The 27,973-nt window shown below is 41.9% G+C and overlaps 2 protein-coding genes across 3 annotated transcripts in view; both read left to right on the forward strand.

Annotated features, from left to right (window-relative positions):
* pld1b (phospholipase D1b) overlaps positions 1-12,372 on the forward strand; it is a 33,857-nt gene extending 21,485 nt beyond the window's left edge. For both annotated transcript variants that reach the window (XM_079181571.1, XM_079181572.1), the window contains exons 15-26: positions 87-303; positions 2,250-2,378; positions 2,479-2,597; positions 3,459-3,572; positions 4,309-4,419; positions 4,708-4,796; positions 5,870-5,983; positions 6,253-6,302; positions 7,418-7,552; positions 8,012-8,165; positions 8,773-8,890; positions 9,072-12,372. In XM_079181571.1, coding sequence (XP_079037697.1) covers positions 87-303; positions 2,250-2,378; positions 2,479-2,597; positions 3,459-3,572; positions 4,309-4,419; positions 4,708-4,796; positions 5,870-5,983; positions 6,253-6,302; positions 7,418-7,552; positions 8,012-8,165; positions 8,773-8,890; positions 9,072-9,296 — 1,575 coding nt within the window. In that variant the 3' untranslated portion in view covers positions 9,297-12,372. The remainder of the gene's footprint in view (positions 1-86; positions 304-2,249; positions 2,379-2,478; positions 2,598-3,458; positions 3,573-4,308; positions 4,420-4,707; positions 4,797-5,869; positions 5,984-6,252; positions 6,303-7,417; positions 7,553-8,011; positions 8,166-8,772; positions 8,891-9,071) is intronic.
* Positions 12,373-16,792: 4,420 nt separating this feature from the next.
* The window catches only part of LOC306712314 (traf2 and NCK-interacting protein kinase-like), a 46,892-nt gene continuing 35,711 nt past the window's right edge, over positions 16,793-27,973 (forward strand). Inside the window, 2 exon segments of the mRNA XM_079181532.1 lie at positions 16,793-17,249; positions 20,715-20,780. Coding sequence (XP_079037658.1) covers positions 17,142-17,249; positions 20,715-20,780 — 174 coding nt within the window. The 5' untranslated portion in view covers positions 16,793-17,141.

Raw genomic sequence — 27,973 nt, forward strand, 5'->3', positions numbered from 1 at the left:
TCCTCATCTCTCTGTATTTCTTCTCTTGTTTCAGTGCTTTTATTTTGACACCCTGATTAACGCTGACGTGTTTAAATGATTCTCAGGCGGAAGCCGCGTCCTCCAACATGGCCGCCCCGGTCAACAGCAGGGGAGGCGCCCAGAGCAACGGGAGAGGCATCTTCACGGTGACGGACTCGGCGGACCAGCCCAGGCTGAAAGGTCAGGGGAGGCCGAAGAGGTCCAGGTTCAGCATCCGGAAACACCTGCAGAAACACGGCCTGGCCTCGGCCGACAGCGACAGCGAGCTGGAGGAGGAAGAGAGTGAGTGGATCTGTATTTATTGAATATATTTAGATGATAGTTATGTTTATTGATGGCATAATGGTCTAATTATTTACGTTCTTTCAAGAAGACAGGAGTGATGTTTAGAGGTGTGTTTGTATGAGGTTCTTCTCCACAGTCAGTGTATTACTAGTGTATTACTAGTGTATTACTACAGTAGATGGAGCAAATCAATGTACTGCTGTGGACGTATTTTAGACACCTAAAAGAATCAATGTCAGTTTAAGTTTTAAGCTATATTCAGACGGACCTTTCTGACGGGGAACTGAAGCTGTTATCTACCACCTCTCAGAACACAGGAGTTGCTTCTCTTCCGCTGTCTTGATCGGACAGTTTGTTTGTGTTATTGTGTGACTTTGGTGAATGTAAACTAAATCTTTTAAAAACGCCAAAGTCACATTATTGGGCAACAGTTGTCGTCTGTCTGAGGAATTACAACGAGTCCCGGAATGCATGAACACGAGTTGACGTTTTTGAAAGCTTCTCGTCCGGCAGCGTCGGCCTCCGTCTGCGCTGCCGTCTGCGCTGCCGTCTGCGCTGCCGTCTCAGTGTTTGTGGCCGCTGTGTTCAGGTTGGTCCGACAGCATCACCAGCCAGCACACGCTGATCCCCGGCAGGCTGGCGGAGCTGAGGACGGTCGCTCTGATCGGCCAGAGCCGGGCTGGTGAGTGGGTGGTGATGCAGAGTGCTTTGCTGTGGTTCTGATCCGTATTGAACGGCCTTTGTGTTTCTTTCAGTTTGCAGCTTTATTTACGCAATATGGAGATTTATTCAGTATATCTAATAGTTGATTGACCTTTTTAAGATTTATTGTCTTGAATCTGTTGGTCAAAGCAAAAAAGTCAAATATTTGCTTCTCAAATGTGACAATTTGCTTATTTTCTCTGATTTATGTCTTAGTATTTTAAAGGTGTTGGACTCAAACAGGAGATTTCAAGACATCACTTGGGTCTTGTAGAACTTTGTGATTTGATTTTGATCACAAAAATATAATAAATTGAGGCGATGGACCCAGGCTTAGAAGCATTAAGGTGATTTAATACATAAAAGCTAATAACCACGAGGATAAAAACGGGCAAATACTGACGTGTGGCCTATAAATCCTTCTCTATTACGCAGTACACCAGTTTTCTTTGAAACACACATTATTGCTGTTCTTTTCTTTGATTGCTCTTCATTTACTCATGTTGTTTGTGTTTGAGTGCAGTGTGCATGTCTCCTCTCTGAGGTTCTGATAATCTCGGCTGAAGTGCTTTCTTCCCTCCAGCTGCTGTTTAATTTCCAAACACCGATGTATCCCACGGTTGTGTGCTGTAAACGATGGTCCTCTGGTTGTATAGAAGTCTATGAGGAAATGACTACTTCTCTCTTGATTTATTACCTCAGTAAACATTGTAAACATGAGTTTATGGTCTCAATCTCTAGTTTCAAGTCTTCTTCAATACAGCATGATGTTCATTTAGTAAATGATGGTCCATTTAGAGTCAAACAGACCATAAAGCAGGGTATGCTTTAGGGCGGGGCTACACAGTGATTGACAGGTCTCTACCAGAGACGTATACGATGTCTCTACATCACTCCTCCTCAGTCCAGATAGGGTCACTTCCTGTTCACTGGTTGCAAAAAAAAAAAGATGGCGACGGCCAAATTGCTTCGAAACATCAGTCCACAAACCAATGGGTGACGTCACGACGACTACGTCCACTTCTTACATACAGACTTTGAGAAATACATCAGATCACCCCAGTTTAAATGCATTGCACTGCTGATAAATAACTGTGTGTGTGTGTGTGTGTGTGTGTGTGTGTGTGTGTGTGTGTGTGTGTGTGTGTGTGTGTGTGTGTGTGTGTGTGTGTGTGTGTGTGTGTGTGTGTGTGTGTGTGTGTGTGTGTGTGTGTGTGTGTGTGTGTGTGTGTGTGTTTTAGGGAGCGGCTCAGTGCATAGTCAGCATACGGGGGTCGGGGAGTTGTTGGGAAACACGCGGTTCTGGCATGGAAAGGACTACTGCAACTTTGTGTACAAGGACTGGATTCAGCTGGAGAAACCGTTCGATGGTGAGAACACCGTCACGCTCACAGTTTACGGAGAGAAGAGGAGGGAGGAGAGAGAGATTTAATTCACTCTCCCGTCCTCCTTCTCACATTCCTGTTGTAGATTTCATAGACAGACACATGACTCCCAGAATGCCCTGGCACGACATCTCCTCGGTGGTTCACGGGAAAGCAGCTCGGGACGTGGCCCGACACTTCATCCAGCGGTGGAACTTCACAAAGGTCAGAGGTCTCTTCACCCTGATTCTGTCCTAAATGAATAAAAGTATTAATAATAATCTGCATTTTTCATGAGACGTTAGTGTCACAGTTGTTACTTTTTGTGTACAGACCTTTCTGAAGGAGAAAGCTGGTATCTAGCACCAGACTCCGTTGACAAAAACAGTGATTTTACCATTGCTGGTTTGTTTGTGACTTTGGTGTTTTAGAGATTCGGTTTGAATTCACTAAAGTAACACAACAACACACACAAACTAACCAATTGAGCAGTAGAGCAGCAACTCCTGTGTTGAGAGGTTAAATTACTGTTTTATTTCAAGGGAGTCTGGTGGCTTTGGCGAGAGCTGAAATGGAGGAAACGGCTTCGGCCCATCGTTGTAAAGGGCTCTCTTTAGACACCTTAAATAAATCTGTATCAGGAACAGAAGCTGCTATCTGTGCTCTCTTCAAAGACACTTGACTCCATTCACAAAAACAGTCATTTTACCTCTCAGAACACAAAGAAGACCAGCGACTCCTGTGTGCTGCTTGTTAAAATCACTGTTTTTGTGAATGGAGTCTGGTGGTAGATAACAGCTTCAGCTCCTGTCTGACAGAAAGGTAAAGAGGTGAAAACATTCTTAATAAAGCGTTCAATTAAACTGATATTGATTCTTTTAGGTGTCTAAAATACGTCCGAAAAGAAACCCCAGTATCCCTTTAATTATTCCCCTTCTGGACAGAAGTGATTAAGTTAAATATGTGGAAGAAACAGAAGTTACCTGGAATAAAGTGTTGAGTGTTTTATGTTCTCTGATGTGACTCATCGCTGTCTTCAGTAAATTTGTGACCCATGTTTTCATTTTTCCTCTGTTTGTCTTCCAGCTCGTGAAGCCGAAGTACCGTTCCCTGTCGTACCCGTACCTGCTGCCCAAGTCTCACACCACGGCCGGAGAGCAGCGCTACCAAGTCCCCAACTGCATCCAAACCAAAGTGCAGGTCGGTGCTTCTTCATTTCATTTTACCATGGCTGACTTTAAGACGTCCCTTTACATCCTGCAGCTCATCCTGACTGTGGTTTCAGCTCTGAACTGCACTGGAAGAGGGTTTTTTAAGTGTAAATCTGTTGCCCACAATGCAATGCACCAAGGGAACGAAGCTTCTCACGGCTGGAAAAGAAAATGAAAACAGGTTTGGCGAGATGAGTTCAGGAGGTTCCCAGAAAACCAAGAAAAGTGTTTAAACACTTTGCGTTCCTCTTGTCAGAGACATGTTGTCTCATCACCTTTTTATGAATTTATTTCTGTTTGTTTGCACTTTAGAAAGTAGAAATCGTTAACAAGTTAGAACATTGTGCATCAGAGGTTTTAGATATCAAAAGTCATATTTGAAAAAAAAGAATAAAAAGACAAACGACAGATTTATAAAAATGTACAGATTGCATAGAAGTTTAAGATTACAAGTTGAGAGACAATAAAATGTGTGAAGTTATATAAACAGTTGCTACTTTAAGTTCTTTTCAGATGTTTTTGGTGCAAAAATCATAAAATTAGTAGTTCTGTTGTGTACTCTCACGTGTCTCAAGACTCAAACACAAACAAACTGTTCGGGATTTACCTCGATCCAACTTTCCTCTTTGCAAAGTTTTTGTTTACACGTCTGTCTTCCTGTCGTCTCTCTTCTCTCTCTCACTCTCTCTCCCCCCCCTCCCTCCCTCCCTCCTCCCGTCCTTCAGATCCTTCGCTCGGCGTGCGATTGGTCCGCTGGCATCAAATACCACGAGGAGTCGATCCACAACGCCTACGTCCACGTCATCCAGAACAGCCAGCACTTCGTTTACATCGAGGTACTCTAATGTTTCCACATGTCTCTATAATAATCCTCTTAATGTGAGTAATGAAGTGGTGAAGTTTCATGGTGATATCTATGAGTTCATGTTTTGACTCTATTCACCTGTCGTGGCTTCTAAATGTCTGTAATTGAAATAAACATCTCTTTAAAGGACGGAAGTATGAACTGAATTTCCTTGCTTTTACTAAAGCAATGGAAGAATTAAGTTTTTCTCCATTTTGCGTCGTCATTGAATGTAAATCAAAGTTCTTTGTTTATCAACAGACGTGTGTTTTTGTTTCAGAATCAGTTCTTCATCAGCTGTGCAGACAACCGACACGTTTTCAACAAGATAGGAGACGCGATAGCCGAGCGCATCATCCGAGCATACAAGTAAAACACACACACACACACACACACACACAGTGCATCTGTCATCTTGACATATTTTGCTTTGTCCTCTGTGAAGATTTATTTACATATTTTTCCTCTCTGTGATGAATTGAGGACACACACACACAAACACACACCTGACCTGATTTCTTCAGTGTACAAACACTAAGATGACATAAAGGAAACTTTATTATGCGTCGACACAAACTTCCTCGTGTTCATCGGGCGTCTGAATGGATTCTCGAGGTGCTTTCTCTCGTCTCTTTGGCTGTAAAACTGTCAAACTAACAGTTATTTAAAAGGTTATTATGATTTCATACTCTGCTCGGATCAACGGAAGCATTCCGTCTCATGAAGCAGTCGAGATCAGAGACAGAATAAATACACTTTCACAGTTTTAGCTCCACAGATGGAAAGTTGAGACAAACTTTTGTCGTATTTTCTGGAATAATTCACGTTAGAATATTCTAACCAGCAGCAGTAAAGTGAAGGTCTCAGACAGTCTCACAAATATAGGATTTAGTCTCTAAAATCATAAGCTGATTATTTATCACTTGCAAGTGTCACTAAAATGTCTTTATTCAAACATGGACCGTTGAAAATACTGATTATTAACTAACAATATAAATGTGTTTTAATCGTTCAAAAATAGCCAAAAAAATACACATTACCAGTTACATTAATGAACACATTTGAGCCAAGTCGTTATATCCTCTCCTCAAAGCCACAACACTCCATTGACAGAAACACTGATTTTTACCTCTGGTTTGTCGAGTTTTCCCGTGTTTAAAAAAAACTCCATATATATATATATATATATATATATATATATATATTTTTGTTGGAAACACAGTATTAGACGGCATTTGTTCACCACCTCAGGAATGTTCTAGAGCTAGCTTTGTGACCCAGCCTCACTAACACTGTTTGAACATAGTTATTAATTATAATAATGAATCTGTTGAGTTATCGATCCTCCTTCATCCTCTGGTGTTCTTATCTTTCTGAGTCATTCGGCGGTGAGATACACGCGTCATCGTTCTCTTTCTCCGTGTGATTTCAAACATTGTCAGGGAGGGTAAAAAGTACAGAGTGTACGTGGTGACGCCTCTGCTGCCGGGCTTCGAAGGAGACATCAACACCGGAGGAGGCAGCGCCATCCAGGCCGTCATGCACTTCAACTACAGGTGTGTGTGTGTGTGTGTGTGTGTGTGTGTGTGTGTGTGTGTGTGTGTGTGTGTGTGTGTGACGATAAAGCTGGCTTTTACGCACCTTCTGTTTGAGTTTGTCTCATGAGGGTTAGATCCCTGTGATAGATTATTGCTTAACTCTCTAACCACAGTGCTGTAAACCGTGTGTGTGTTCATGCCATTCCTTTTGAGGCTGACATTCATTGTCTAGCCTTCACTTGAGGAATGTGGACCTGCTGCTCATCCACCTTCTGTTCTCTCTGCAGGACCATGAACAGAGGAGAACACTCCATCATGTCCCAGCTCAAGAAAGAGAGTACGTATTTTATTTTGCTGCTCTTCTATTTCCTGACATTGCGTAACAACATTTCAGAGACTCAACGTCAGTAAAATGTGTATTCATTCCTTAAAGACGCAGTGGGTCAGATGTGGCGCCATCTAGTGGCGCGGTTGCATGTTGCAGCCAGTTAAAACGTTTTAATTTATTTGTACAATTTAAAAAATACACAAACATAAAGGAGATAAATAATATCAGGAAGAGGCAGAAAACCCACTGGTGTTATTTAAAGCCTCCACCTAAATAACACAAAATGAATACACATAAGATAAGACTATGTATAAGTATTAAGTATTTGAACAAGATATATGATGTCAATAACTTTACATATAAATACAATATTACAAAATGAAACATGGAATACATGGACAACAATACATGTAGAAAGCAATAACAAAACTGCAATTAAAGTCTTTAAAGCATCTTTTGAAGTTTCCCTCCAAATGTTATCAAAAATGTAACTCTGCAAAGGAGGAAATTTAGGACGATCTGAAGATGGATTATTATAATTAAAACACTTATTTGAGAAAAATGTATGTCACACTGTCCCTTTAATTACTGTTACTGCGATTATAAATAGCTGCTACCACTACAGACAGATAGTACTACTACAATAGTACCGCTACAGATAGTACCGCTACAGATAGTACTACTACAATAGTACCGCTACAGATAGTACTACTACAATAGTACCGCTACAGATAGTACTACTACAATAGTACCGCTACAGATAGTACTACGACAATAGTACATCTACACCTGCTGCACAGTTACTTTTAATACCTGCCACTGGTTTTACTGCAGTTATAGCTACCTCCTATAAGTACTGCTGCAATGTGAAGATCATCTTTCATGTATTTTTAGATCGGTCGCTCCTTTAATCTCACTGCTTGTTTTTGATTTTCTTTTTACTCCATTTATGTCAAATCACATTCACTTTACATGAGTGTCTCTCATGGGTTGTTAGTCTGACTTTCTTAATAAATATCAACATTTAGAAGAATCTTTAAAAAAGTCGTTCAACGTGTCCTAAATGTGGTGATTGGAGTAGATTTAGTCAAATTGGACTCTGACTGCTTGTTGCTGGTTTCCAGTGGGAGACCAGTGGATGAACTACATCTCCATCGCCGGTCTGAGGACTCACGCCGAGCTGGAGGGGAAGCTGGTCACCGAGCTCATCTACGTCCACAGCAAGATGCTCATCGCCGACGACAACACCGTCATCATCGGTAATTTTCTCACGTTCGTACGCTGGTGTCAGCGGCTCGAATTCCTCCATCGCTTGATTAAAAGATGACAAGATGTAATGAAATATTCCCCTGAGTCCAGACGGATCGTGTCTAGTAGAGGAGAGAGAAACGGGAGCAGCACAGAGACGGTGACGTCCTTTTATATCAAAGAAGAAACATTTTACAAAGCTTGAAAATGTTTCTAAGAAAAGTAATTTGGTTGATACTTTGCTGCTGGTTTTCTGAACATGTTTGTGTTTTTGAACTAGAACTGAACCTTTTAAAGGTGTTAAGTATCTAACAGATCTCTTAAAAAAAATGTTTATATATACATTTCTTTGGACTATTTAATTTCCTGTATTTTACTCGCATGAACGTCAACATGTAGTCTGAGCTCAGGTGCTGCAGCGCCCCCTGCTGGTGGACTCTGGGATCTCACTTCCTTTTGTGGTTCTGCAGGTTCTGCCAACATCAACGACCGGAGCATGCTGGGAAAGAGGGACAGCGAGGTGGCGGTGATCGTGGAGGACTCGGAGACGGTGACGGCAGTGATGGACGGGCAGGAGTACCAAGCTGGAAAATACGCCCTGCAGCTCCGCCTCGAGTGCTTCAAGTACTGACGCATTATGTCATTGTTGTTTTACTGTGTCTCTTTGTGGTCGTTTTGTGTATATTTTGGACATTTTGTGTCTCTTTGTGAATTATTTGTCTCTTTGTGTTCTATTTGTGTCTCTTTTTGGTGATTTTGTGTCTTTTTTTTTGTGTTATTTTGTGTCTCTTTGACTTACATTTTGTAAGTGAAGGCCAGGGGGGCCCCTGACATGTTGGGCCCCCCTGGGTCCTCAATGGGGACATATGAAAAATGAATGAACTTGCATACATCTGGAGTTCTTACCAACCCACAAACTGAGATAAGACGACCCAGTCAGTTTTCTTGTGCGCTACCTTGATCACAAGACTGTGTGAGAAAAATCGTGTTTTAAATGTAAATCTAATTTATTTATTTATTAGAGTTTTTTGTACTTAAATTTCATCATCACGTCTGCTTCTCGTTGCAAATATCTCCGCTCGCAATATCCTGCAGTGTTTCAGCATTTCCTCTTTTCTGGTGCCGTCGGCGTTTCTTCACGTCTCTCACCTCACCTGACTCCTCACCCGCCGCCTCACCCGACTCCTTACCCGCCGCCTCACCTCTCCGTCTCTTTCTCTCTCTCTCTCAGGATGATTTTGGGTGCCAACACGGATCCCTCCATCGACGTGTCGGATCCCATCAGTGACCAGTTCTACAAGGAGGTCTGGATGACGACCTGCGCTCGAAACGCCACCATCTACCAGAAGGTGAGTCCGACACGACGGCTCACGCTTTTTGTTTTACGCTTTATCGTGTTTACAAATAGGATTTCAAATCATGAAATGTCAGTTTTGTTAATAAATGTGTTCGGGACCAGTTCTGGATACCAACCCCTGGTTCTCTCTCTGACTTGTCCGCCCTGTTTTCTTTTGTTTTTTTTCTCATCAGGTCTTCCGAAGTCTTCCGTCCAGCGACGTCCGAAGCATCCTGGAGCTGGAGGGCTACCTCGCCAAGCCGGGCCTGGACAAGGAGGACCCGGCCCGGGCTCAAGAGGAGCTGAAGAAGATCCGCGGCTTCCTGGTCCAATTCCCTCTTCAGTTCCTGTGCGAGCAGAACCTGCTTCCCCCCATGGGCTGCAAGGAGGCCATGGTGCCCATGGAGGTCTGGACCTGAGACCGAGAGGGACTCGCCAGTGCATTCATGTGTTCACGCACAACATCAGGAAGGCTTTCAGGTTAATGAGTCCCACTCTGGTGCCATTTTGGAGGTCATAGTGGCTGAAAACAGCCTTTTAGTGTTTTTAATAAACTGACAGCTGTATCTGATAACATGTTAGCTTTGCACTACAGTGGTTCCCCTCTGCAAAAATAATTGAATAATATTTTCTAACCAGTTTGTTTGTGCTGTAAAAATCCACACAAACTAAAAGTTAGAGTTAAAAAGAGTTTCTTTAGAGATAAAAACCTGGTCTTTGGATATATTTCTGACTGACTTACTTTTAATATTGTTGTAGTATGAAAGTGATCACAAACATCTGATGTAATGGATCGTTACAGTTGTGTCTCCATCATTGGTTCTTTCGGTTATGATAATAATAGTGGAAACAAAACGCATGTGGACGAGAAAAACAAAGTTAAAATGATTAGAAACGTCCTTCACAGTTGACAGACGGTCTTTGTGGTTCAGCTTTGACCTGCTGTTCTTACTGTAGTGCAGTGTTTCTTCGCTTTTTTATCAATATTTAAACTTTCAATTTGACCGTCAAAAAAGTTGTTTTTGATAATCTGGAGTAATTCAATATGATAATTCATCATCTGTCAATTGAATCACATCCTGATACATAATAAGCCGTCTATATTGATAATAACGAGCACATACTAACTCAAATTACTCCGTTCCTTCATTTAATGAGAAAGCATTCCGTATATATGAGACATGGTTTTGTAAACTCATTCGTGAATTGAATACAATTTATCTATTTTCAGACAACTTTCTATATCCTAAAATATATGATTTTCAAGATATTTCAGGTGATTATACACTAAAGAAAACATCATTTATTAAACGTAACGTTTCCGCTGATAGATCCCCTTTAATGCTACACGCTGGCCCTTTAAGATAACCTCTGTGGTCACAGCTGCTGATCCTAGAGAAGATGGGCTTTAGCTGCAAAATGACCTCCAAAAATGGCATCAGCTGTGGTTGTGAACGAAGCCTTTTGTACCAGCGGTGCCACCGGATGCACGTGAATAAGTTTCACACTGACACTGTGTCGTTGGAATAACATGGAGACTACGATGACACGTCAATGACACACATGTACCAACAAACATGGAGCGCAAACCCACCAGGCTTTTCCTCTATAGTCTCCTCCGTTCTGCAACAACACTATGCAACGTCCAGGGCCGGCAAACGCAGCTCTGAGGGTTTGAAAAAGACACAAAATAAAATAAAAAAGAAGAAGAAGAAGAAGGGGACTTTAATGAAGGTGCAGAGGATAAAGAGCTCTCAGACGTCTCCAGCCATTTAGTCTCATATCTCAGAAGCTTTTTAATATTTATGTCCAACAGGAAATCACAAGTGCCAAAGATGAAAGACTGTTGTTAGTACAGTACGTACATTCATGACATTCCTCATACTGTTCTACGTTTAGCCTTAAGTGACCTGTTCTTATGCTCTGATCTGGTCTTTGTAGTTCTTTTGGTCGCACTTTACGGGTCTGTCATTTCCAATTAATAACATTTTCTGGAAAGAGCTGCTATAATTTGGTGCTAGTTACAGTAACGGGGAAATCTTTATTCATACCTAGATAAACATTCATTTGATTGGAAACTTTACTCTCCTCATAATAGTTTTCTGCCTGTAGACAAAGTTTAATTTTAATTTAAAAGAAAAGTAACATTTTTAGTTCTTTGGTATTCATTATAGAAAACGTGGACAAATAATCAGCCTTTCCAGGAAATTACAGACTTGAATAAAGCGTTGCCGTTCTGTTTTTTTTAACTGCATAACTCTCAGATTCATGCATGATAAGTTTATTACAATGCTGCGTTTCATTAATGTCAGCAAGCGGGAATTCTTTAGCAACAGCCAAGTTTATACAAACAGGCAACTTTAGTTTGTTGGGCAACGATTGAGCGGATGCAAGTTCCTTCAGCACCTTTATTTCTGCTGCCACCAAGTGGTCAAAATAATCTATTATTGCAGCTTTAAGATATTTATTAGTGCAGTTTTAAGGTTTTTTAAGTCCTAAAGATATACTTAAAGTTTAAGTTTATCAAAAAAATAGGAACAATAGTGTGCAGCCTTCGCGCTGTTAAAACTCAACGTCAGATCATCAGAATTTTGAGGGAAAAGTCTCTGATTTTCCGATGTTTCTGAAACGCGGCATCAACGTTCCTCCGTGTCTTCCTCGTTGGTCTGTGAGTGATCTGCATGACGCAGTTGTGTGCTATAAATCTGACACAAAAAAAAGACGATACCCGTAGCTGACAGCATGACAGCTGCTCATTGCCATTAAACATTAAACAGATGAAAGCATGAAGCTGAACTGGTTGCCTTTTTAAAAGCCGTGGACGTTATTGATGCTGAACGTTGTGCCTGTGTGTCGTCCGGATGCACCTGAAACTTCTCTTTTGTTGTTATTGATGGATGCTCTTCTTTTTAATCGTCCTCTCTACCTCCCTGTGTTTCTACCTCCTGCTCCAGTGCATGTTTTTAAGCTTTAAAATCAGGAATATTTGCAGCTATCCCCCCCGAAACATTTTACCAGGTAAAGTCATCTGAAAAGGCAAAGAAAAGGTCAGACTGTTTAAATCTAAGACAAAGTATATTGACTGACAAAAACTGAATTCACCCTTCAGAAATAGGATTATATCATCAGCAAAGAAGGTGATTTGGATGGAAGTGTTTTCTGTGCATCCGGGATAACTGACTTTAAACCCAGAAATGTTGATATGAGTATTGTTTTGGGTCATTTGTGAGTTATCAGGAACACAAACACATTGTGTAGATGGATTCATAACTGGTGTAAATGAGTATTGAAACCTTCAGCGGTCACACCTGACGTCTAGAGGTTCAGAAACGCGTCCTGTTTCTTTTCTCTGTCCGGCTTTTAATCACTGTCTCTCTATGAAAATGCACTTCTTTGCACAGACTGTTTTCTTGTGGCGACCCCTTAAATGATCTGCATGTCATTTGTCGCTTTTTGTGAAATGATGTAATAAATAAATGATGTAATAATAAGTCATTAAAATGTGGTCTTCTATCAGAATGAGCCATTTATACTCCTCTTATGATGCTGTGTTCATCAAGTCTTCTGCTAATAGCGGGTATAAAATACTGTGTTCTTACAGTTTAGCTCAAGTATATTAGTTATGTCAGTGGAACTAAAAATCATAATAATTATGATAAACCTCATGACAAACTGAAGAACCACGTCACCACTGTGTCTGTGATTCGATGTAAACAACTGCTCAATCTGTTGGCAGTATTTCTAGACTCAGTATAATTAAATAAAACTCTTTTAGGTCAAATAAATTCATTATTCACTATTTCACCACCAGACGGTTATTCCTGCCATGCTATAAATTTGAGCATTTCTTCAGCGTCTGTAAAATCTGAAATAATTCCTCTTTACAATGTTTTTAAATCCAGTGTGTAGAATTATGGGGGATTGTAATATAATATTAAGAACTATGTTTTCATTAGTGTATAATCACCTGAAACTAAGAATCCTTGTGTTTTTTATTAACTTAGAATGAGCTGTTAATATCTACATAGCGAGCAGGTCTTCTTCCAGGAGTAAGGGAGGAGTGAAGCAGAGGGGTATTCAGTTGGGTTGCAATCTACAACCTCACCACTAGATGGCACCAGATACTACACACAGTCCTTTGAACGTTCGGCTCATTTTATTCATGGAACACAGATCGTAAAAAATAAACATTGTAGAAACAAATCTGAAAAAGAATCGACAGTATTGAAATATTTGTGTTTCATTTATTTGGATATTTTCTGCTGATTACGAGTGTCCTTGTTGTGAGGCAGCAGTTTGAACCTCTGAACCCTACAACAAGTGAACGAGACATTACCGAAGGGAGCTCACCAATAACATGTTTTTGAATGTTTTGCAAGTTTTTGCAGAAGTGCGTTTAAAAAAAGCCTCGGAACAAGATAAGATTATAACAGGGTTATTTCTGTAAATGAAACCCATTTTATCTGATCTGTTTGCGTCTTCATCCACATCTCTGTCGTCCCCCTTCCTCCTCTCTCCTCACTGAATATTCCCCCCCCCCCCCCCTTTTTTATCACACTGTCACCAAAATGAAAAGCATGTCCCTGATGCAAATGAGCATCATCTGTGTCCTCAGAACACCTCCACGGTCCCCAAGTTCCTCCGTCCTGCAGCTCTCATTTGTGCCACTAGGCGGCGCCACAGGAAACGTAATCTCACTCTTACACTGACGGAGGTGCGGGGACGCCTCTGCACAAACGTGCTTTCATCGGCCTCTGGTCCGGGTCTGCCTGTTCTGGGTTCCTTTGGGAGTCTGTCAGAGCTGCAGCTTAATAACGTCACAATCACGTGTCAAATTATATCTTTGCATTTATAAAAAAGGCACTATTGCAATTGTTTACACTTTACAGAAACAATCATATACAGACTGTTTGTTGTTGCTTTTTATATATATTTTATATGAAGTATATATGAAATGATTTAAGAGGCTCTGGATAATTTACACCAAAATCTATAAAAAGTCCAAGAAGATATTCAGTTTACTGTCACAGAGGAGCAAAGACACCAGAAAATATTCACATTTATGTCAATATTTCATTTTTCAATACCAGTATACCATGACGCCCCTAATTTAAATATACACACACATATATATATTTGTATGTACGTTAGTTCAATGTTTCCTCTCTCTGTTCAGCTTCGCTGTCTGTTTTTATCTCTATTTCTATCTTCCTGTTTATTTTTCTGCATGTTCACTGATTCTGAACATCACAGCAGGCTGTAATATTTGGTGTTTTGCTGTCAAACCCAAAAAGTGACGTCTGGACACAATAACATGAACGTCTGTGGAGTCTAATGGAATCCAATGCAACAGATAAACGAGATCTTTGTGAAGCTCAAAACCTTCAGATGAGAGTTGAAGTTATTTGTGGCGACATTAGTTGCCACAGAAGTGTTTTTGTGTGGGTGTGTAAACCTGCTTTGGCGTGACTTCCCTGATTCAGGTGTGTCCTGAGAACTTTGTGTCTGTAACAACCGGAGAAAGAGACTCATGACCTCACACAGACACACAAAAGGTTGGACATGCATCATATTAATTGCTGTTTACAGCTCCAACACACAATTTAGTCATTTGCCAGTTCAGTGAAATCACATTGAATTGTTCCACTGATGGAGTGATTCAGTGGAGCAGCATGTGGAGACTTGAGGACGTGCACAGACAGAAACATGACTGAGGACGTTCAGAGTTCTTCTGAGGAGATGTGTTACTAGAGATGTGTTTGTTTGCAGCCGTTGCATTAAAACGATGAACGCACTCCCAAGTGTCCTGATTATTTTCGTTTGAGGAGGGATTTTGGATCAGGCCTGCTGGGCACATGCAGGGAACCTCTGTTTGAAGTTACAGCTAACTTTTCTTGTCGGAAAACAACTACAAAGAGACGCAAAATGACCAAAAATGTTTCTCTTTGAATCCGTGGCTCGTGTTCTTATGTGGGGGGGCTTTTACAGACATTGTCTCATGATGTGTTATTACTTTCTTTATATATATATATATTATGTAGTATCTTGTCTTGTCTTATATAAGGTCAACATTTCTTCATGTGCCTGCAGATTTTGGCGCGTGATTACAGATGTGTGAAGAAGACTACGGGTGTGTCCTGCAGGTGAGTCACAGATCTCAGCAGCTTTGAACCACATGAACCCAAATTAAAATCCAAAAGAGGGGGAAAGGGACTGGAGCACCAGCTCTGATTTGCAGCGTTTAGTTTTACAAACAGGCCAGTAATGAAGAGTCCTCATCAGATTTAAACATATCGTTTGACCTAGGGCCGCACGATTATGGGGGGGGGGGGGGGGGTGCTACGTGCGTGCTACTCGCAGGTGAGCGACTGTTGCATCGTGCGCGCGGATCGGGGCGGAACACCGCCGTGCGCGATACAGAGAGCAGGGGAATTAAAAACGCGCGACCATGTAGTGACAGACATGACATGCCGGCGTGTAAATAAATTAAGCACAAGTACTCGTCCTTCAAGCTCCCGTCTCTCTGCTCTTCTACTTCTTCTACTCTTCTACTTCTACAGGGTGCGCGCATGACAGCTCTCATCTCGTTCGCCCCCTGGTGGTTGGCTGATTCAGGAAGCGTTTGATTTGATATGTAGCAGAGCACGTATTTTAAACGTTAATATCGCAGACGATCATGCTCATTTAATCGTGGCAGCCAAAATCGTGATCGCGATTAAAATTCGATTAATTTTGCAGACTGAAAAAAAATCATAATGCGTCTCTGGTATTGTTCAGGGGGCCGGACCAAATGTGGAGGCGGGCCGCATCCGGCCCGCGGGCCGTAGTTTGGGGACCACTGCAATAACTGATCACAAAGATACGCAAAACTACCGAAAAGAGACGCAAAACGACTACAAAGATGCAAAACAACCAAAAAGAAATGTAATATAAATCATCATAAGGAATCATACTTAATGTATATATTAATATATATAAGTAATACTACTGAATATGTAATATATATCATCATAGTGTCATGTCAGGAGTTTTGCAGTGATGTAAAAACTATTGATGATCACAGCTAATCAAGCTCCTGTTGGAAGAGGCTTTCAAATCTATTGGATAATGGCTCCAAAAGTGGGCGGTGCCAAGTCCAAGAACACCTCCTTCACCTGAGACTCAGGTACCTCTTAAAGTCACAGATGTAAGTACGGAAAGTACTGCATCCAATTCAAGTTTAACTCATTCAATTATGTTCGTTAATAGTTTATATTTTCATGCAATACAACACAATGATATCCTACTTGTGTTTTATGAAAAGAGCAAAAACACGATGTCCTTTCCAGCTGGTTGTAACATAAAAACATTTTATTTTATTATGCAGCAGATTATGTTTCATCCAGATGGTTCAAAGAGTCTTTGAGGAATCTGGAAACACCTTCAGAGCAGCTGTTACTATAAAATAAAAACCTCTGTGTTGCTGGTTATATATTTATATTTTTAGGATAATCAGATGCTTATTTCTGGACACAAACTGGAGCTCGACCCCTCAGAGGTTGCACCACTTAAATGTCTCTGATGTGACATTAAGACATAAATGAAGCATGTAAATGTCCCACGAGGGGCATGGGGGTCGACTACCCCCCCCCCCCCCCTTCGTGCGCGTGCACGCCCCTGACAGCTAAGGTTGTGAGACTGTGACCTGCAGCCACTCAATTTGTTGTCCTTAATGAGCTGCCATACAGGAGCAGACAGCTGTGCAGATATGCGTCTTTCTCCTGTCACACTAAAGGTGTGTGTGTGTGTGTGTGTGTGTGTGTGTGTGTGTGTGTCATTGTGTCATTGTGGGCGTCTCTGTCTGTAGCGCAGCCTCCTCGCAGGCCACTCCCGGGAAGCGCGCTGCTGTTCCGCCTCACAGACGGACGGACCGACGGTGTGTGTGTGTGTGTGCGTGTGTTTCTATGTGTGTGTGAGCGCCTCGGCTGCTGCTGTGCACCCGTCTCTCTCTCTCTCTCGCTATCTCTGTGCGCGTGCACGTGTGTCACCCCCCCCCCCCTTCCTTCAGTCCTGTCCTGTGCTCGGTTGTGTCGAGGTGGAGGTATGTAGCGCCGGATTCACCGCGCCGAGCAGCATGTAGCAACCTGGAGCACAGCGCGCAACATCGAGGATTATTTTTTTATTGTAGGGGGGTGGCGGTGGTGGAGAGGTCTTTTTTATTTTTTATTTTCTGTTAGAGGAGTGTTCGTGTGTGTTCGTCCCCGCCGCTCTGCACCTCTCGGTCGATGGTCGTTGAGGAAGCTTCCATCTTGAGTCCCGTATCTACCGAGAGCACCATGGCGAGCGACTCCCCGGCGCGGAGTCTGGACGAGATAGACCTGTCTGCACTACGGGTAATGTCTCCTACCTCTCTGTGTGTGTGCGCGTGTGTGTGTGCATGTGTGCATGTGGTGTCTCTGTCTAAGTGCGCGCGCGCGCGTGTGGAGGCTGTTGAGCACCTGTCCCCCCCCCCTTCCTCTTCCCTATTTCCTCTCCTCTCTTCATCCTCACCCACTTCCCTCCTCACCCACTTCCCTCCTCTCCTCGCAAGGATGCGTCTCCCTGCGCTTTCCTCTAGATTTTCTTGCTTGGTGGTGTGTTTGCGTGCGCGTGCATGTACGTTAGCATGTGTGTGTGTGTGTGTTGGGGCTGTAGTGCTCGTGCACGGCGGCCAGTGATTGAGGGAAATCAGGTCTGATGGAAGAACGTGGGATCATGCGGCCTCCCACCGGCACTAGTGTTGTTGTTTGTTGTTGATGTTTTTTTCTTAACAATTGGGACGTGATGTAATGAGGCCCTGAGCCGCTGCTGCTGCTTATACTGCGCGTGCACCCACCCTCGTGCGCGTGCGTCAGACAGCATAATAGAGGCCGCTCTGTCTGCAGCCGACTATGTGGGGCAGATGTTAAGCTGCCTGCTCACTGACAGATTCACAGCACACACACACACACACACACACACATACATACAGAGCCTACAGATACACGTGCACGTGCTCACTTTCTCTCTCACACACACACTGAATAATAACGATGATAACCGCAACAGGAGCGAGTTCCGCCATTTCGTGATGTTGTGGCGACAGCAGCGTTGCATGGCAGTGGCTGCTTGTGGGTCTGTGCGCGTGCACGTGCGCGCCTGCCAAAAGATAGGGAGGTGTGCAGGGAAGGAGACAGTGTTGGAATGTGTGTGCGTGTGTGTGCGTGCGTGTGTGTGAAGGATAGATAAAATGATGATGCATTCAGGGGAAATTTCTTATTTGGATTTAACTGCTCAGCTAAAGCTAAATGAACGACATAACTGTGTGTGTGTGTGTGTGCGCGTGCGTTATTCTGCACAGCTCCTCTTTCTTGTCTCCTTTTTGCCTGCTGCTTACGCAACACAGTCGTACCTGCAGAGCAACACTCAAGTCTGGACATGATCGACCGGGTGGGACTGTATGTGTGTGTGTGTGTTACAGAGACAGACACACACACACACACACACACACACACACTGTGGGACAAAGACAGACCGAAGAGCTGAGAAGAGATGTGCACGTTCTTGTAAAAATGAGAATCCTTGCTTTCAGACTAGAAATTAGGTCACCCAGGATGAAGCGCGGGGGGGGGGGGGGGGTTTAAGTGTGACACAAAGCCTGTCGCAAGCACACACACACTTCCTGTCTCACTTCCCAAAATGATCTCATTTACCCCCCTCCTCTTCTCACCGTGAGACTTCAGAGTCACAGAGGTTGTGTCCTCCTCGTTACGAGTCCCCCTGAAGGAAAACTCAGTTTTATTTATAACCTGGATGTTTTGTCCCGTCAGAGGCTGAGATATATTTAGAAGAGTCCAACAGGTGAGGAAGACGAGCGGTCAGAGAGGTTGTAAACAGAGGAGGAAGCTTTACTCTCCTGTATATTCTATAGACCCTTTTACAGCTGACGTCATCAGAAATATAAGTGTGCATATTGGCGACAGAAATGGCGTTCTGCAGTCAGACAAATAAGGGCCCGTGTCCACTTAGTGGTGCAAGAGATTGGTGAACTCACGGTCTGGATCATATCACGGATCGGAGTCATGGTTCGGAGAGTCACGGTTGTAGAGTCACGGTTCGGAGACACGGTTGTAGAGTCGGTTGTGGAGTCACGGTTGTGGAGTCACGGTTGTGGAGACACGGTTGTGGAGTCACGGTTGTAGAGTGACGGTTGTAGACACGGTTGTAGAGTGACGGTTGTAGACACGGTTGTAGAGTGACGGTTGTAGAGACACGGTTGTAGAGTGACGGTTGTAGACACGGTTGTAGAGACGGTTGTAGAGACACGGTTCGGAGTCACGGTTTGCTTATCGCCTTAATTAAAAGCTGCGTGCTCCGACTGAGCTGAACGTGTTAAACTTGTTTTTATAAATGCACACACTCACTCAAACACACACACACACACTTGTATTCATGCTCTTTGGTGCACCTGTGTGCTTATTAGCCTCCTAGCTGCTAGCAACCTGCAGGTGGGTCTGTTTTAAAATCAGCTCCTGGGTTCCTTCTTTCTACTTCGCTGGTGGTTTTGTTATACGTGTGGTCTTAAAGGCTGCAACAGGCAAGTACAGGTGTGTGTGTGTGTGTGTGTCTGTGTGTATGTGTGTGTGTCTGTGTCTGTGTCTGTGTCTGTGTGTGTGTGTGTGTGTGTGTGTGTGTGTGTGTGTGTGTGCGTGTGCGCACGTGCGCGCACGTGCGCACGAGGTGCAGTCTTCCAGGACTAAATGTGCTTCTGTTTGACCTTGAGTGAAAAGAATCGCTGCTTTTTAAACTAATCCCCTTCAGGAGGCTCCAACTGTAGCACACACACACACACACGCGCACGCTAATACCAAACACACAGGTATGCTTAAAGATCAAAATCTGTGTTATTGAATTTTAATCAGCCTGGAGATAAGTGCGTGTGTGTGTTGAATCCACCTGCTGGCCTTCGTCTGGGTTTCCTCTCTCACAGCTTTGTTTCCATTCACATATTTTAATGCTCATTCTGAAGCACAGCATCAGAAAGTTTATCTTTCTATAAAGGCTTTTACTGTCTTGAGGTTTTTTTATTTTCTTAGTTTATTCACTACAAACCAGCTGATGGAGACGCAACTTATTTGCATTTCTTTTGTTTACTTCAAGTTCCCGTGTTAATATTATAGAAACATTTCTACTTTCAGTTGTTATAATCTGCACTAAACTCTGTTGCAGATGTAAATGTACACAATGACCGCCATATTTATTTACCCAGTGTTTTATCGTTCTGCAGCCACCGGTTAGCTTAGCTTAGCATAACGGCTGGACAAAAGCGAGATCAAACTTGACTTCAACACCATTATTACTACTCATAGGGATTAACTCTGGATGGAATCTGAGGACTTATCTCCTTGTGAGTCTTTGTCATGCACTTAGTCACAAAGAAGAAGCTGTCAGAAACCTGTTTACACGCGTCACGTTTCTCACAAAGGTTCCATGTTTGTTTACGTGACGTTTTCATAATTCAGATCTCTGCAGGAAGTCGACTGTGTGGTTTTAGGTGCAGAAGAATAATCCTCCTGAATGTGATGGTTTCTGAAAACCCGTGTTAGTTCCCCACTGAAGGAGTAATGACAGTGTGGTGATACAGAGAGAGGCTTTTCACAGGCTAATGCTACAGGTGTGTGTGTGTGTGTGTGTGAAGGTCAAATTCCTAACACACACATTCCTAAATCCATCTTGTGTTCAGTTGAATCCAGTTTATGTTCTCCTGACTGACTTTGTCTTGTTGTTGTTTTTGTCCCCTCTTCCTCCTCTTCTTCCTCTTCCTCCTCTCTCTCTCTTAGGACCCAGCTGGTATCTTTGAGCTGGTCGAACTGGTTGGAAACGGCACCTATGGGCAGGTCTACAAGGTAAGACTTAATAATCTGTGCAGCCTCGTGTGTGTGAGCAATCTTCAAAAGCTGAGCTACGTTTGTTTTATGGTGACGGATGAAAGGAGTCAGAAAGGCGCCATTGAAACCGTTGTAATGCACAATTTCTCAGCGTTATAAATTAGAGGTTGATGGTTTTTGAAGCTAACTGTCATACTGAGTGCATTTGAAGGTAATGAGGTGAAGCATAGAACCAACTATGAGATGACTCGAGAGCATAACACAGACGAACCGTCTTCGGTTTAAAATGAAGAGTTCTTTTTTTTCTCTTTCAAATGTTTTCAGGAAACATTTTAAAGTTTTTGAAAAAATCCACCAATCAGAGACACCGCTGTTACACTTCAGGATTGTAGGTAGTGTAGTACTTATAATAGACATCACGCACAAGGTTGATATTATATATTTTTGTGTCTTTTAAAGGAGCTCATACCGTCGTTTCACCGTCTCATTACGACTAATAATCAGACTTCTTTATCCAGCCGGGCTGAAAAGGCTGGTTGTGTGTTTGCGAGTAATACAACACTGAGCATTTGGGAATGTTGCATGTCGCTAATGCTTGTTTTTAAGCTACAACGTGAGCGCTGCTGGACTTTTTTGACGTCTTAGTATTTTAATTTAGGAATTGAATTACTTTTAATGGAGAAATGTGAGTGTTTGAGCATCGATTATAGAATCAGAACATTTACACTTTTATTTCATCAAAGAGCGGAGAAACCGTTGAGGATCCTTCGATTTCTACCGACGACCGAGTCCTTAATTCAGAGGACTTCTTTAAGGAGGAGCATCCTCCCTGCACCTACAACACCCACAATCCTTTGTGCATTAAGTGTTTTGAGAAATACGAAATCAATATTCCCACTACAAATTGTAATGTACTGAATTATTTAAAAACAAAACATCCATTTCCTCTGCACACTGTTAAGTATTTAACACGTGTATGTTTTCAACAACACGTGCATCAAACAAAGTTGTGATTTATCAAACGTGTGTCTCTTCTAAACGGCTGGTTTACCTGTTCAAGATGATGTAAGGTGATATAAAGGGTCAGGAAACGTTCATTTAAGCACAAATTAGCTCTTAATCGGTCACGATGGCTAATCATTATTTCATCATTGTTTATATCCAGATAAAGAGTCCGGGGACGAGACCCGATCCCAGAAATAAACAAAAGACAGCTGACTCACTCTCAAGGCTCAGCTACAAATTAATTGGAATTAATTAATTATTGTCTCGTTTTGCCTATAATTAGTGCCAAATTACATCATTTTGTTCCAGGAAACTTAATCAGAATTCGCAATTTCATGTGTTTGCTACCCAGGATTTCTTTATGGAGCTGCTGGAGTTGTACACTAAAGTATTACACAATATTTACCTCTGAAATGTACATTGGGGGGGAACTTCAAGTACTCGTTTTCCAGCTGCTTCCAAATGTTTTTTCTCTCCTCGAGGCTGCAGACGCCTCCTCCTCCTCCTGCCTCCCGGGTTCAGTAATCGTTCACACTAACAGAAAGGGAGCGAGCAATAAAACAAGGAATATCTGAATGATGGCGGAGCATTTAAAATACATTTCTCTGAAGAAATATAACTGCTGCTGTTCAGAGTTTCTTGCACATTTGATACGATAGAACTTTATTAATCCAGAGTAGAAACCTATATAAACAATTTAGCTTCTGTTTGTCTTCCTGGATTTGATGAAGAGTTTGTTCTATTGCTTGAAACTCACTGTAAGCTGTAAGAGTCTAAACATCTCTCTCCTTCTGTCCCGGTTAATCAGACGTAGTTTACGGGGTCTAATTAATCTTTTTTTTTTGGACGTCAGATTCATGCCTTTTGTGTGTGCAGGGAGAAGGCTTCTAGTTTTTATTTGTCCACGCTGAACTCCAGATTGATCGCTGGTGCCGGAGGCGTTTAGGCGTCGCTGACTGTGAAGCACAGATCTGTTTTTTTTAAAAGCCCTCCAGCGACGCCTCCTTCCTCATTCATGTCTCACTTTCATCACAGTCCTGTCAGCTGGATGAGAACACGTGACGTACAAAGAAAAAGTGATCCGAGTCGAGTTTATTTCTGATGTTATGATGTCACAGCCTTTTGTTTATGTTTGGTTTTGTTTCTTCACAAGTCTACTTCCTGGGAACATATTGTCACTCTCTTGTAACAATCTTTGAGTCAGACGCCATAAAGTACCACATGATTGTCATAGTTTCAGAATAAAAGCGTAAAGGGTTGCTACGGGAACATCTGCTGGTCTGAGCTTGTAGACCCTTTTACTTTAGTAAACAATCATGTTTGGCATCGGACGTCCGGAGAGATGCAATACCTTGTGAAACTATTAACCTGCAAAGATGGAGGACGCAACCTAAACAAAGGGACCTTCCAGATCTGTGTCTATTAGTGAGTGGAGGACATTAGCAAATGGCAAGTGGCCCAATGTTTAGTGGTCAGATACAAACATGCATTTGGTGGAGAGATCGAGACGTCCCCCGTTGGTTTGTGGACTGCCGTTTTGAAGCCTTGAGTTCAGCGTTTTGGCCGTCGCCATCTTGTTTTTTTCAGAAGTGACACAAGAGGGCGGAGCTACAACACTACATTTTTCAGACAATAAAACAAATTTACAATTAACTTTAATGAAGTGAAAACACACAGTGAAAGAGTTAAAGTGGTAAGATGAAAACAAAAACAACTCCCAGACCGAACAACACCATAGTAGAGACCTGTCAATCACTATGTAGCCCTGCCTTAAAGCATCCCCTGCTTTATGGTCTGTTTGACTCTAAATGGACCATCATTTACTAAATGAACATCATGCTGTATTGAAGAAGACTTGAAACTAGAGATTGAGACCATAAACTCATGTTTACAATGTTTACTGAGGTAATAAATCAAGAGAGAAGTAGTCATTTTCTCATAGACTTCTATACAACCAGAGGAGTCGCCCCCTGGTGGACATTAGAGAGAATGCAGGTTTAACACATGAAGCTTTGACTTCACGACTGACTTTTTCTGACCTCCATGTTTGTTTTGTTCTCAGGCGACATATCAGAGTTTCCCAGTCGTAATTAAGCTTTGGATATTGACACAAGCGCTATTTACGAGTCAGAAACTAATAATTACACACAGTTGCACTGGAAGGTGCAATTTCAGCACCAAACAGCTGCAGCTGGGAAGCCGTATTACCGTAATAATGACGTTTCAACAAGAGCTGCGTGGAAGCATTTATTAGGTTTTGTTTCAGTACATAATATGACCGGCTCTAGTCACACAAGCTCACACATGCTTGAAGTTCTGTCAGTGGTTTACCTGGAAAAAGGTACAAAACATTATTGCAACAGTTCCTGTGAATTCTGAGATCTCAATTCCTTGAATTCAACTCTTGTGTTTAATTCAATGCAACTAGATTGTATTGGAAAAGAAAAATACTCTTTTAACGGGTAAAAAAAAAAAAGGATGCAACCTCAGGAAGAGCCACTGAGGAGGGATCCCTCTCCCAGGATGGTGCAACAGACATAACTGTGCAACAACATAATAACATTTCCTGCAAAGATAATCGTAATAGGAATAAAAAAAGATGTGGTACGTTAGGGAGCACAGGACTCAATATTCTCCTGGTTGAGCTGATAATTATGCAGCTGATATATTTATCCGTGCTAGAAATCAGCATAAATGAGTCAAACAACTAGAAGCTTTTATTGCAAAAAACAAACAATGACTACGTTTACATGCACCAAATATTCAGGTTTTTTTACCTTATTCTGATAAAGACAATATTACACGTAAGTAATTAACAAGACGAATGAAAATTCATATTTCTCAAGTATTGTTTAAAACGTGAATTAGTCCTCATTCGAGCATTTTCCGATTAAAACGTGCTGATATTCTTGTTTTAGGAGCATTCTTTGGACATGTATACAGCTCATTAGGAATATGGGTGTTAATAAAGGTTTTTACGGCTCTATGCGAGACACAGCCTCTCTCCTGTTTACAACCAGCTCTGTGCGTTGAACACAAAACCAACTAACTAACAGTTTGCAAAGCTGGAGTAAAGACACAAAGAATGAAGTTCGGCGAGTGATGTAGAGATGTATAAGTCTCTGGTGTTGACCTGTCAATCACAGTAAGCCCCGCCCTAAAGCATACCCTGCTTTATGGTCTGTTTGACTCTAAATGGACCATCATGTACTAAATGAACATCATGCTGTATTGAAGAAGACTTGAAACTAGAGATTGAGACCATAAACTCATGTTTACAATGTTTACTGAGGTAATAAATCAAGAGAGAAGTAGAGTCATTTTCTCATAGACTTCTATACAACCAGAGGAGTCGCCCCCTGCTGGACACTAGAGAGAATGCAGCTTTAACACGTGAAGCTTTGACTTCACTTTTCAGAAGGTTGCCGCCTGGTTAAACCAACTTACTCTAAATTGCTTAAAATGCATCTTTACATAGTAATCAGATTACACACTTAAGTATTGAGAATGATGCATGGGGTCATTTTACTCTAAATCAGAATTTGCACAGTTGCATGTAAACGGGAACACTAGTGGAATATGAATTCATGTAAACAGTTTATTAGGGATGTTGTCTTTTTCCAGATTAAAGGCAAAAACAGGAATATTTGGTGCATGTAAAACGTAGTCCGATAACTGGGTTCTATTTCCATTTTTATTGTTGCGCTGCTGGGATATGAAGATATATGTTGCCTCCGTCGGTGTGTTTCTGTCTCCGTCTTTATGTGTTGAGGCTTGTGTTTCGGGTTAAGAATGTGAAGCTTGTCTGAACGCGAGCTGTGTTTTTACGCCTCGAGCTGCCTTTTGAAAGTCCCCTTGCCATCCTCCTCCTCCTCACCTGCCACCTCCCTCTGTTCTCACTCTGTCGCTATCTTTATCTCCCCCCTTCCTCCTCCTCTTCCTCCCTCCTCCCTCCTCCCTGCATGTGTGTGTGTGGATGTAATACAGCTTCCTCATGCCATCTTGATTCTGCCATAATCTCTCACACACCGAGAGCTCGGTGTCACCTTTGGGAGATTGTTTGGCCGTCCGGCGGTGTCGAACGGAAGAGAGATAGCAAAACAAAGAGATCTCTTCCTCTCATCTCTGCTTTTTTTTATTTCTTTCTTTCATCTGCCTCCACTTTTATTGCTTCATCTCTGTGGATCGCTGCCGTTCGTCCTGCAGACGTCCTGCACGCTTCACACACTTTACCTCAGGTTTATGGTTGATAACTTTTTAATAAATCCCCACAAATCTGGTGCACGGACCGACTTAATAATGAATTTATCACTCGGTAATCTGTGGAGACAGCTCAGTCGGACCGAAACAGTAAATATTCATATTCTATAGCTTGTTTCAATCTCTGGCCAATGATTTAACTAATTATTTTAGTGATACTTTTGCTTTATTAAGGAGCCATTGTAAATATGCAAAAGAGAAAATAAGACGGACGAATACTTTGGTTTCCTTCTTCGAAAATAATCAATACTTTTGTTGATTTAATTGCATAAAATCGAAACTAAGTCTTCAGACTAACTAACCCCGATGTCAGAGTAATCCGTCTAAATATCCTCTTACTTTGTTATTGTCGTCTATATTTATTATTTGCATAAAACAACACAATGATCAGGAAATGAAAGATTGTATATTTATTGATAAAAAAGTAGTTTTAATGAATTTTAATGTATTATAAGATGCTTTAAGTTAGTGATGTGAAGTTAAACATGTCAATAATTCATCTCTGATATCTATTTTATTATTTATTCAAGCCACGTACCAAACGTATGTCAATGTAAACTAAAAATTACAACAAATAACAAACCCAGATGAGCTTTGTTCACGTTTCATGACGACAGTCATCTTGTGTCGGCTGTGTGAGGACACTATTGCATCATTAGCATCACTGTTGAATTGCTTTGCTAGAGGCTAGCTAGCTAATGCTAATCTGTGCTCGCTCCGCTCCTCTGTATATATTTTACAGATTCAAAGGTTTGAGTTGGTCTGACAGTCGCCTCACACTTCAATATATAAAGCTGCTGAGAGAGAGAGGTGTGTGATATGAAACAGGAAAAACAAAGATGAGACAGACACAAAGACGAGAAACAGAGAACAAGAGACTTTTCTGTAATACATTCAGAGTAGAGAGAGAGAGAGAGAGAGAGAGAGAGAGAGAGAGAGAGAGAGAGAGAGAGAGAGAGAGAGAGAGAGAGAGAGAGAGAGAGAGAGAGAGAGAGAGAGAGAGAGAGAGAGAGAGAGAGAGAGAGAGAGAGAGAGAGAGAGAGAGAGAGAGAGAGAGAGAGAGAGAGGCCATGATATTTCACACTCTGGGTCACTTTCACATGTGAGTTGCTCTTGCACACACACTCTGCCGTCACTTTGCCCCCCCCCCATCCGTTGCCCTCACTAAACAACCTGCCAGGCCTGTTGCTAGGTTACCATGAGATGATGATGGTGTGTGTGTGATGGGTTGGTGGGCTGATGCTGGTGAGGAGGATAAATTTCCACTTTCTCGCTTTAACAGCTGTGATGCTGACTTTGATTTTGGAGACTCAGGACAGTTTCCATTGCAGTGGTTCCCAACATAAGGGTCGCGGCCCTTTCAAGGGGCCACAAGATAACTTTTGTTGCTTTTTTGATGTAAAATCCTGGATGTTTTGGGATGTTTTTAGCGTTTCAGACCTCTAAAAAACATTACATTTAATATCATTGGTGGAACAAAATGTGTGACTAAGACATAAAATAAAACACTGGAATGAATTAACTCTTCTTTATTTAGTATCTCAGGAAAATGAATAATTTTATGAAGGTGATATTTCATAAACAAGCAGCCTTTAACGCTCACTTTTTATTTTTTGGTCTATTTTTCTTCCATTACACGTCTTCTTTCAGACTAGAGCAAAGAAAACATTTATTTTACTACTTTGTCTGTTTGCGTCTGTAGATTTCTCCGAAATTCACCAGAAGTTACCATTACACAATGCCTCATTTGCATATTTAAACACAACATTTCAGAAAACTTGTAATGCAATAACTAATCGTCTTAATGCAAGTAAACAACTGGGGAAGTTTCATGGTTACCCTATTCATCAGGTGTCTCCCCTTACAAATGCAAAATGCATAAACCAGCACACACACACACACACACACACACACACACACACACACACACACACACACACACACAC

The sequence above is a fragment of the Pholis gunnellus genome (genome assembly GCF_910591455.1).
Source record: "Pholis gunnellus genome assembly, chromosome: 20".
Lineage (NCBI taxonomy): Eukaryota > Metazoa > Chordata > Actinopteri > Perciformes > Pholidae > Pholis > Pholis gunnellus.